This window comes from Eubalaena glacialis, chromosome 14 (assembly GCF_028564815.1).
Source record: "Eubalaena glacialis isolate mEubGla1 chromosome 14, mEubGla1.1.hap2.+ XY, whole genome shotgun sequence".
NCBI lineage: Eukaryota > Metazoa > Chordata > Mammalia > Artiodactyla > Balaenidae > Eubalaena > Eubalaena glacialis.
In genome coordinates, this window is record NC_083729.1 from 27,613,558 (window position 1) to 27,624,811 (window position 11,254).

The 11,254-nt window shown below is 42.8% G+C and overlaps 1 protein-coding gene across 2 annotated transcripts; it reads right to left on the reverse strand.

The window, feature by feature from the left end:
* Nucleotides 1-7,639: 7,639 nt before the first annotated feature.
* On the reverse strand, nucleotides 7,640-9,356 carry LOC133104769 (protein LSM14 homolog A-like). 2 transcript variants are annotated; one of them, XM_061210572.1, is made up of 2 exons: nucleotides 8,630-9,356; nucleotides 7,640-8,449 (listed from the first exon to the last, which is right to left on the reverse strand). In XM_061210572.1, exons 1-2 carry the CDS (start codon nucleotides 9,165-9,167, stop codon nucleotides 7,773-7,775), a joined length of 1,215 nt encoding a protein of 404 aa, XP_061066555.1. In that variant the 5' UTR covers nucleotides 9,168-9,356; the 3' UTR covers nucleotides 7,640-7,772. The 2 variants fall into 2 exon arrangements, with proteins under 2 accessions (XP_061066555.1, XP_061066554.1); XM_061210571.1 differs by having other exon boundaries at nucleotides 7,640-9,356.
* Between the last annotated feature and the right edge of the window lie 1,898 nt (nucleotides 9,357-11,254).

The window sequence follows — 11,254 nt, forward strand, 5'->3', positions numbered from 1 at the left end:
AGTGTTCCTCCCTCTGCAATATTTTGGAAGAGTTTGAGAAGTATAGGTGTTAGCTCTTCTCTAAATGTTTGATAGAATTCGCCTGTGAAGCCATCTGGTCCTGGGCTTTTGTGTGTTGGAAGATTTTTAATCACAGTTTCAATTTCAGTGCTTGTGATTGGTCTGTTCATATTTTCTATTTCTTCCTGGTTCAGTCTCGGCAGGTTGTGCATTTCTAAGAATCTGTCCATTTCTTCCAGGTTGTCCATTTTATTGGCATAGAGTTGCTTGTAGTAATCTCTCATGATCGTTTGTATTTCTGCAGTGTCAGTGGTTACTTCTCCTTTTTCATTTCTAATTCTATTGATTTGAGTCTTCTCCCTTTTTCTCTTGATGAGTCTGGCTAATGGTTTATCAATTTTGTTTATCTTCTCAAAGAACCAGCTTTTAGTTTCATTGATTTTTGCTATTGTTTCCTTCATTTCTTTTTCATTTATTTCTGACCTGATCTTTATGATTTCTTTCCTTCTGCTAGCTTTGGGGTTTTTTTGTTCTTCTTTCTCTAATTGCTTCAGGTGCAAGGTTAGGTTGTTTATTCGAGATGTTTCCTGTTTCTTGAGGTAGGCTTGTATTGCTATAAACTTCCCTCTTAGCACTGCTTTTGCTGCATCCCATAGGTTTTGGGTCGTCGTGTCTCCATTGTCATTTGTTTCTAGGTATTTTTTGATTTCCCCTTTGATTTCTTCAGTGATCACTTCGTTATTAAGTAGTGTATTGTGTAGCCTCCATGTGTTTGTATTTTTTACAGATCTTTTCCTGTAATTGATATCTAGTCTCATAGTGTTGTGGTCGGAAAAGATACTTGATACGATTTCAATTTTCCTAAATTTACCAAGGCTTGATTTGTGACCCAAGATATGATCTATCCTGGAGAATGTTCCATGAGCACTTGAGAAGAATGTGTATTCTGTTGTTTTTGGGTGGAATGTCCTATAAATATCAATTAAGTCCATCTTGTTTAATGTATCATTTAAAGCTTGTGTTTCCTTATTTATTTTCATTTTGGATGATCTGTCCATTGGTGAAAGTGGGGTGTTAAAGTCCCCTACTATGATTGTGTTGCTGTCGATTTCCCCTTTTATGGCTGTTAGTATTTGCCTTATGTATTGAGGTGCTCCTATGTTGGGTGCATAAATATTTACAATTGTTATACCTTCCTCTTGGATCGATCCCTTGATCATTATATAGTGTCCTTCTTTGTCTCTTGTAATAGTCTTTATTTTAAAGTCTATTTTGTCTGATATGAGAATTGCTACTCCAGCTTTCTTTTGATTTCCATTTGCATGGAATATCTTTTTCCATCCCCTCACTTTCAGTCTGTATGTGTCTCTAGGTCTGAAGTGGGTCTCTTGTAGACAGCATATATATGGGTCTTGTTTTTGTATCCATTCAGCCAGTCCGTGTCTTTTGGTGGGAGACACTTTAATCCATTTACATTTAAGGTAATTATTGATGTGTATGTTCCTATTACCATTTTCTTAATTGTTTTGGATTTGTTATTGTAGGTGTTTTCCTTCTCTTGTGTTTCTTGCCTAGAGAAGTTCCTTTAGCATTTGTTGTAAAGCTGGTTTGGTGGTGCTGAACTCTCTCAGCTTTTGCTTGTCTGTAAAGGTTTTAATTTCTCCATCAAATCTGAATGAGATCCTTGCTGGGTAGAGTAATCTTGGTTGTAGGTTTTTCTCCTTCATCACTTTAAGTATATCCTGCCACTCCCTTCTGGCTTGCAGAGTTTCTGCTGGAAGATCAGCTGTTAACCTGATGGGGATGCCCTTGTGTGTTATTTGTTGTTTTTCCCTTGCTGCTTTTAATATGTTTTCTTTATATTTAGTTTTTGATAGTTTGATTAATATGTGTCTTGGTGTGTTTCTCCTTGGATTTATCCTGTATGGGACTCTCTGTGCTTCCAGGACTTGATTAACTATTTCCTTTCCCATATTAGGGAAGTTATCAGCTATAATCTCTTCAAATATTTTCTCAGTCCCTTTCTTTTTCTCTTCTTCTTCTGGGACCCCTATAATTCGAATGTTGGTGTGTTTAATGTTGTCCCAGAGGTCTCTGAGACTGTCCTCAGTTCTTTTCATTCTTTTTTCTTTATCCTGCTCTGCAGTAGTTATTTCCATCATTTTATCTTCCAGGTCACTTACCCGTTCTTCTGCCTCAGTTATTCTGCTATTGATCCCATATAGAGTATTTTTAATTTCATTTATTGTGTTTTTCATCGTTGCTTGGTTCCTCTTTAGTTCTTCTGCGTCCTTGTTAAATGTTTCTTGCATTTTGTCTATTCTATTTCCAAGATTTTGGATCATCCTTACTATCATTATTCTGAATTCTTTTTCAGGTAGACTACCTATTTCCTCTTCATTTGTTAGGTCTGGTGTGTTTTGACCCTGCTCCTTCATCTGCTGTGTGTTTTTCTGTCTTCTCATTTTGCTTATCTTACTGTGTTTGGGGTCTCCTTTTCACAGGCTGCAGGTTCGTAGTTCCCGTTGTTTTTGGTATCTGTCTCCAGTGGCTAAGGTTGGTTCAGTGGGTTGTGTAGGCTTCCTGGTGGAGGGAACTAGTGCCTGTGTTCTGGTGGATGAGACTGGATCTTGTCTTTCTGGTGGGCACGTCCACGTCTGGTGGTGTGTTTTGGGGTGTCTGTGGCCTTATTATGATTTTAGGCAGCCTCTCTGCTAATGGATGGGGCTGTGTTCCTGTTTTGCTAGTTGTTTGGCATAGGGTGTCCAGCACTGTAGCTTGCTGGTCATTGAGTGAAGCTGGGTCTTGATGTTGAGATGAAGATCTCTGAGAGATTTTCGCCGTTTGGTATTACGTGGAGCTGGGAGGTCTCTTGTGGACCAGTGTCCTGAAGTTGGCTCTCCCACCTCAGAGGCACAGCCCTGATGCCTGGCTGGAGCACCAAGAGCCTTTCATCCACACGGCTCAGAATAAAAGGGAGAAAAAATAGAAAGAAAGAAAGAGGATAAAATGTAGTGAAGTAAAATAAAGCTATTATAAAGCAAAGCTATACAGACAAAATCTCACCCAGAAGCATATACATATACACTCAAAAAAAAAAAAGGAAAAGGGGAAAAATTAATATATCCTGCTCCCAAAGTCCACCTCCTGAATTTGGGTTGATTCGTTGTCTATTCAGGTATTCAACAGATGCAGGCACATCAAGTTGTTTGTGAAGTTTTAATCCGCTGCTTCTGAGGCTGCTGGGAGAGATTTCCCTTTCTCTTCTTTGTTCGCACAGCTCCCGAGGTTCAGCTTTGGATTTGGACCCGCCTCTGCGTGTAGGTCGCCTGAGGGCGTCTGTTCCCCGCCCAGACAGAACGGGGTTAAAGGAGCAGCTGCTTCGGTGGCTCTGGCTCACTCAGACGGGGGAGGGAGGGATACGGATGTCGGGCGAGCCTGCGGCGGCAGAGGCCGGTGTGACATTGCCCCAGCCCGAGGCACGCCGTGCGTTCTCCTGGGGAAGTTGTCCCCTGATCACGGGAGCCTGGCCGTGGCGGGCTGCACCGGCTCCCAGGAGGGGCGGTGTGGAGAGTGACCTGTGCTCACACACAGGCTTTTTGGTGGCGGTAGCAGCAGCCTTAGCGTCTCATGCCCGTCTCTGGGGTCCACGCTGATAGCCGCGGCTCGCGCCCGTCTCTGGAGCTCGTTTAGGCGGCGCTCTGAATCCCCTCTCCTTGCGCGCCGCGAAACAAAGAGGCAAGAAAAAGTCTCTTGCCTCTTCGGCAGCTGCAGACTTTTTTCCGGACTCCCTCCCGGCTAGCTGTGGTGCGCTAACCCCTTCAGGCCGTGTTCACGCTGCCAAGCCCAGTCCTCTCCGTGCGCTCCGACCGAAGCCCGAGCCTCAGCTCCCAGCCCCGCCCGCCCCGGCGGCTGAGCAGACAAGCCTCTCGGGCCGGTGAGTGCTGCTCGGCGCCGATCCTCTGTGCGGGAGTCTCTCCGCTTTGCCCTCCGCACCCCTGTGGCTGCGCTCTCCTCTGTGGCTCCGAAGCTTTCCCCCCCTCTGCCACCCGCAGTCTCTGCCCGCGAAGGGGCTTCCTAGTGTGTGGAAACCTTTCCTCCTTCACGCCTCCCTCCCACAGGTGCAGGTCCCGTCCCTATTCTTTTGTCTCTGTTATTTCTTTTTTCTTTTGCCCTACCCAAGTACGTGGGGATTTTCTTGCCTTTTGGGAGGTCTGACGTCTTCTGCCAGCGTTCAGTGGGTGTTCTGTAGGAGCAGTTCCACGTGTAGATGTATTTCTAATGTATCTGTAGGAAGGAAGGTGATCTCCGCGTCTTACTCTTCCGCCATCTTCTTCTCCCCCTCTATCCAGTTTCTTATACTCTTCATCCTACCATTTCTTTGTGGACCTACCCCCCCCCTTCCATGTGGTCTAGTGGGATTGTTTATCACAGTGCTTTGCACACACATGGCCTACAGGTGTCTCCATGATGGAAGCTAGGATGGGCTGACTCAGTCTCCAGGAAATTTGCACCTTGCATAGAGGGACACATTGTTGGAAGGAAGTTGTTATTCCAGTGGTATTGCCTCCAAGAGACTATCTATGAGATTCTGACAGTGGTCCTGAAGCTACTCTGCTTTCTGTCCTTTCTGGCTTTAGGTGGATCAACTTTCCTTCTATGGCTAAGATATCCAGAGTCTGTTTTCATTGCTTAAAACCAATTAACTGTTCCTGATACCACAGGAGAATGTTACCTCTCTGATCACTTAGGGTTAGTTGCAACAGGTTAGTTGGCCCTTAAGGAGTTAGAAGATTTAATGAGATGCCTATTTAAGTTATGACTACAACTTCTGTCTTTCCAGAGGATATGCTGATTTCTTAGGTGAGTGGGGTGGGCGGCTCAGGTGACATCCAAGTGCTATAATCAAGACAACTGCTTCCTTCTAACCCCAGGTCCTACTACTGAGACTCTCTTGAACAGTGGTTCTCCACTGAAGGCACAGTGTCCAGTGGGTAGTCACCTGAAGATATGTGACGTGAGAAAGTATATTCAATTCTATGTAATTATAAGAGTTACAAACTTGACATATCCCACCCCAGGGTGGGATTTTTTTTCTAGACCTGATGGTTCCTCTTTTCACAATTTGTCTTCTGCTACTTCCCCTCTCCCCTTCCTCCACCAGTTTTCTCCAGTTAAATTGTTACGGGGACCACAGGAGTTCTTTCCCTAGAAGTAACCTCATCCCATGTGAACTAATGTATATAAATACAACAGAGGTGGTAGGAGGAAAATGTTAGCCTAACGCCACACAACTGATTGTTTCCAGAATCACAGCCTGTATGCAGCAAAGACACTGTTATGTTGTGTTTATTGTGTGACTACCAGGCTTGCGTTGTGCTTAGTACTTTATGTGCTATTTTATTTAACCATCTTAACAACCTGGAGATTGTCTTCCCCCTCCAGTATTTTAGTGTTTTATAGATGAGAAAATTGAGGTTCAGTGTTGTTGAGTATGGTCATTGATGTTACTTGTATTTGAGTTCTTATCTATCTAGATCCAAAACCCATACTTCCTTTGCCAGTGCTCTTCATTTACTCAACTCCATTTTACAAATTCAAGGCATCATAGGATCTGAAGATGTAAATGGATTAGATATAGTCACTGTTATCAAAGAGTTCACCATTTAGCAGAAGAAAGAACCAGTTTAAACACCAGCTGTAATAAGAGTGCGTTATTAGAGTCATGGGCAAAATATTCTGGAAGCTCAGAAGAGGGAAAATTAAATCTACTTGTGTTTGGATCATGAAGGAAAGGAAAGGAAAGCTTGCTGGAGGAGGTGACTTCTGGATTGGAATTTGGAGATAAATAGGAATCTACTGGGCTGAAACCCTCCTCACCCTGCTTGGCTCTGACACTACTCCTGGCAGCTGTGGACTCCTATCACCTGTAAGAAGTGTGGATGGGTTCCTTGCTTGGTGTCACCTAAAGGTTTCTAGATTGAATTGTCCAAAAAGGGAATGGAAGGGACGTGATCTGGAAGAAGAAAAGGGAAGGGAAGGGAAGGGAGGAGAAAAGAAGGGAGAAGAAGAGAAGAGAAGAGAAGAGAGGAGTGGGGAGGGAAATAAAAGAGAAGGGGATGAAAGACGAAGAGAAAAAGTGAGAAGAAGGGAAGAAGAAAAGAATGGGAAGAGGGATTTGAGCTTTTCGTTCTTTCATTTTTTAGCTAGTGCATATTATTCCATTGCATGAAAGACCCACAGTTTATTCAGTATTCTACTGAGGGAGAGTTAGGTTGTTCCTACTTTTTGTTCTTAAATATTTGGATCAAATCTTTAATATGCATGCTGTTATGAGAACACCAGAAAATAAGTGGCGTAAGAGTTCGTTTTTGGAACCTGTGGTCTCTCTTGCATATTTTCCATTTGGGAATCCACCCCACTTTTGTCTTCTTTCGGAATAGCCTTGAGTTGTAGGACAAATTCATTAAGTTTTCTAATCTTATAAATCTATATTTGAATATTCCTGGGTCATCTCCTCATATTAGACTGGATGGCTTAGATAAACCTTGAAGTTTTAAAAATGATTTGGATGCAAACTTTAACAACTAAAATAAAAAAAAACTTCTAAGTTCAGAGTTTACTTGCAGTTCTAATTTTCATTGGAACTTATGTGTTTCATTTAAAACTATACAAGACTCTTGGGAGAAGTATTTTTTTTTTTTTTTTTTTTAATTGACACCTAGTTTTATTGTCTTAAAAAAGGGGGGGGGTTACTTATTTGAAAATACAGCTAAGTACATTCTTATCTATGATTATTTACATTTGTATACTGAAAATATCTATTATGTGGATAAATCCTGTGATATGCCATTTGCTACAAAATAAAGTTCTTACAATGAGCATAAGTAATTTACCCTTTTTAGATAATGAAAGAATGTATCAAATCTTCATTTACGTTCCAAACATTAAAAAAAAAAAAATCAAAATCAACAATCTTAAGCCTGAAAAGCTATGAAAAAAAGACCCACCCATACCTCTGCTCCTCAGCACATCAACTTCTGCAAGGACACAGTATGTTTGCTGACTTTAAAATGTTTATTCTTTAAAAAATTAGTTGCTTTTTATACAGCTATACAAAGTTCTTAATGTTTCTTTGGCAATGGAATATAATGGAATTTTACAACTATATAAAAAAGTTACCTTTGCCTAAGAAACAGTATTTACTGTGTGTACATAGTTGACTGACAAAATTCTCTACCATCCAGCACCCTAATTGGCGAAATAAGCTACCTCAGAAGGGTTATTACAGGATTTCCAAAAAAAGAAAGAAAGAAAGAAAAAGAAAGATACAGACAGACACACAGACACATAGACACACAGACCCTTCCTTCTGTGGCTCAAAACAGTATCACGGCCCTATCTGCAGGCAACTCACAATAATTGCCAAATACAATTTAGTGATAAGAAAAATCCTTTCAGTGATGAAAAAATACTTATAAGTTCCACTGGAGTACTGCTTTAGTTTAACTATACATAAGAAATTACTTAACCTTCTGCTATTCCAAATATATTTAATGCTCATTTATTAAGATGAGCCTTCCCTCCCACCCCCAAAATTAACTGTATTGTATCTTTGAAATTAAGCAGAAACACAAACAAACAAACAAAAACCCAGTGCTGGTGACAAATATACAGCAAATTCACTTTTTCATTCTTCTCAAAGACTGAAACCAATTCTCAGGACCACGAAGAGCTAAAAATCCATCTATTTTCAAAGACTTGTTTGCAGACTATGCAGCAACTTTGTTGTCTTTCCTATATTCGAAATCTGCAAACTCCCTGCCCCCACGACCTCCTCTGAATCCACCACGAAATCCTCGAGGAGTGGCAAAGTTACCACCTCGGCCACTACCACGTCCTCGGCCACCACGGAAACCAAGACCTCCCCTGCCTCTGTACCCTCCACGGCCACGGTTTGGACGAAGTGGGATTCCAAATGTTTCTGCATTTAATCTTCTTTCTTCAGCCCAGGTTGGTCTCCGTTCTCTATTATCATCACAAGAAATATTATCAAAGAAAGATTTAGTTTTGTCATAATAGCAGTTAGGTCCAAGTGGATCTTCTTCATCTGCATTTCCTTCACTGTTTTGGGTATCAACTCCTGAGTCTCCTTTATCTTCACCATTTACAGGCTTCTCCTGTTTCTCAAGTTTATCTTCTTTCAATTTAAGTTTATTATGAAACTCTCTGTCGATTTCCTCCTTGTTAAATTGTGCATTTGCACTTTCAAAGTCAAAGTCTTTCTCAAATTTCATTGGACCATCTCTTCGAATACCAAATCTTCCCCTGCCACCTCGATGACCCCCACGCCCTCTCCTTGGAGCTGAAGGAGCACCTGGAACTATTTGTCTCTTGCTATCATTTCTGAGTTGCTCATTTTCTGGTCTTGAAACCTTGTGAACTTCAGCTCGCCTGTGCTCTTGATTCTCTATTGCTTTTTGGCTGGTTGATGGTAAAGGCCTGGTTGATGATACAGGGCTCCTTCTCCCAACAGGTGCTGGAGCAGGTAAGTGGGCCGAGGCTGTCTGCACTGCTTGTTCCATGGTTGGGCTTTTTCTCAAAGGGTCTAACTGAGGGCTTGAACGACCTTGAGATAACTGTGTTTTTAGAGATCTTGTATCCTGTGTAAAGGCAGAACCAACTGCACTACTTTGGGATAGGGCACTGCTGTTCGATGCTTCTGTTCCAAAGGATGTCAAGGAGCTTCCAGCAACACCAACAGCCCCAAACTGCTGCCCAACTAATGAACTTGGACTGAATTGACTGTATGTTGGCATCCTGCCGAAAGGTCCATAGGAGCCCACTGACTGGAATGAAGAAGTAGATGAGCCTAGTGAAGACTGAACGATAGCTGGGTCCTGAGGCAAAGAACATTGTGGTTTTGGTGGCTCACAAACAGTGAGATCTTTAATATCACTCCCACGGAATATAATGTATTCAAAGACTTCATCTCGAGGTGGTATTGGACGATCTGTTGGTCTGTCTTCTGTACCAAAGGACCGAACTTTGGCGAGAGCTACGGTAGAGTTCTCGGTGTCGATAGTGTAGAGGATGCCCTCGTAGCAGATCTCCGCCTTGGAGATAAGGCTGATCTTGCTGCCGATGTAAGGGGTGCCCCCGCTCATGGCGCCGGCGCCGCCGCCGCTCCCGGCCGCTAGCAGAGAGGCAGATCCCGCGCCGCTGTGGCCGCTCCGCACGCCCGCTTGCTCCGTAGGCGCCTACAGCAGCCGCCTCAGACCCAACATGGCGGCGGCGCCGGCTCCGCTACCCTCCCCCAGCCTCCCGCCCTCAAGCCGCGGCGCGGAGGCTGCGGCGGCGGCGGCCGGGAGAAGTATTTTTAAGGAATGGCTCAGAGGGTTAGATGAGGACTGAGAGTGGAATAACTAAAATTAAACATTCCCGGAGAGGTTTTGTATGTCATCTGTAAGTTTCTTCACTTTTAGTGAACAATTTTTTTCAAAAATAGGATAGTTTGATGGATGCTAAACTTTCACATAAAAGCATGTCATATGATTCTGGAATTAGTGATATCTTCCTCAGTTTTAGCACAGCTTTTAGAGCTTCATACATTTCTTCAATCATTCTTGCCCTTACTCATCTCTCTCTCTCTCAGCATATATTTGTTTATCACCTACTCTGTGCTAAGCATTGTTCTAGTTGCTGGAGATATAGCAACCAACAAAAGAGGCAAAATCATTGCCCTCGTGGAGCTTATGGGTTACCAGGGGAGTTAAGGGAGTAAGCAAGAAAACTAAGTAAGATACATGTTAGATTGTGATAAGTGCAATGGAGTAAAATAAGCAGGGAAGGGAGATAGGAAATGTTGGGGTGTGGTGGGGAAATTGTAGATGAAGTGGTGACATGGGATGGGCATTCTGGGCAGAGGTAGCGAGCGTAAAGGAACATGAGAAGTGAACGTCCCTAGCAAGTTTAAGGACAAGCAATGGGGTGGGTGTGGTTTGTAGAGTGATGGAAGGAGGAGTAGTAGGAGACAAGATCAGAGGGTTAGGGGAAGTGGGTGCAGAATTTAAGGCCTTGTAGATCACCATAAGGACATTGCATTTTGCACTGAGTGAGATGGGAAGTCATCCTGGCCTCCTCGTGCCTCATCTTCCTCACTTCTAATGATCTTTTTCTCTACTCCTTTACTATTACCTTCAAAATCTCCATTTTAAGTATCCCACTCTCTGACCATCTACCTCCTGTCTTTCCTGTTTTATTCTAATATCCCATCTCTGACCATTTGTAACCACATTAGGACCTTTTATCTATTTAATGCAGAATTTTTCACTATTTGTTGCCTTCACCTTGTCTTCTCTCCCCTCTTACTCAGCTTAGATTTCCATATATGTCACCTCAGTCACTTTTTGCTTGTACCTTTAACTTCTGGGCCTCTTTCTTCATTTTAGTCACCTAGAAAAGGCCCAACCCTGCTTGAACCCACTCTACCCATTCTGCATCTGCCCCCTGGGCTGAATACACCTGAGACAAAGCATCTAACCATTGACTGGACTTACTTTGAATTTATGACCATAAATCCCATGTTGGTCCTGAACCCAGTCCAGCGATCCTAATTATTTCCCTCTTCCTTTTGTCACTCTTCCATGATCCCAAGAGACTATTTTTCATCTTAACTACCCGCCTCAAACCTTTAACATCCTTCACGATTTCTTACTGTCGCTGATGATTTTGATTTTTGCTTCAATGGGAAAATAACAACCATAGAAACTACCTCCTCGTTGCATCATCAAATCTTCCATCCTATCAGCATGATATACCTCTATGCTCTGCCCTTACTCCTTTTTACAAAGCAAGAACTGTTCTTGCTCTTTCCTAAGGCCAGCTACTCACAGATACTCCTCCTGGAACTGTTCCCTCTCTCTCTGGCAGTAGTTTTTTCTCCTTTCTACAGAATCACCATACGTGTTAGAATATACCCCAAGCAACCAAAGAACCCCCTTGACCCCACACCGTCTTTTAGCAATGACCCTATTTTTCTCTTTCTCTCTGTAGTAAAACTCTTCCGAAGATTGTTCATGCTTGTTGTCTCAATTTTCTCCTCTTTCATTCTTGTTTTTTTAAATTTATTTTTGGCTGTGTCAGGTCTTTGTTTCTGTGTGCGGGCTTTCTCTAGTTGTGGCGAGCGGGAGCTACTCTGTTGCGGTGCGTGGGCTTCTCCTTGCAGTGGCTTCTCTTGTTGTGGAGCATGGGC

What these genes read in the sequence shown, in the direction of transcription:
- LOC133104769 (XM_061210571.1), bottom strand. Translation starts at nt 9,167, where the DNA reads ATGAGCGGGGGCACCCCTTACATCGGCAGCAAGATCAGCCTTATCTCC.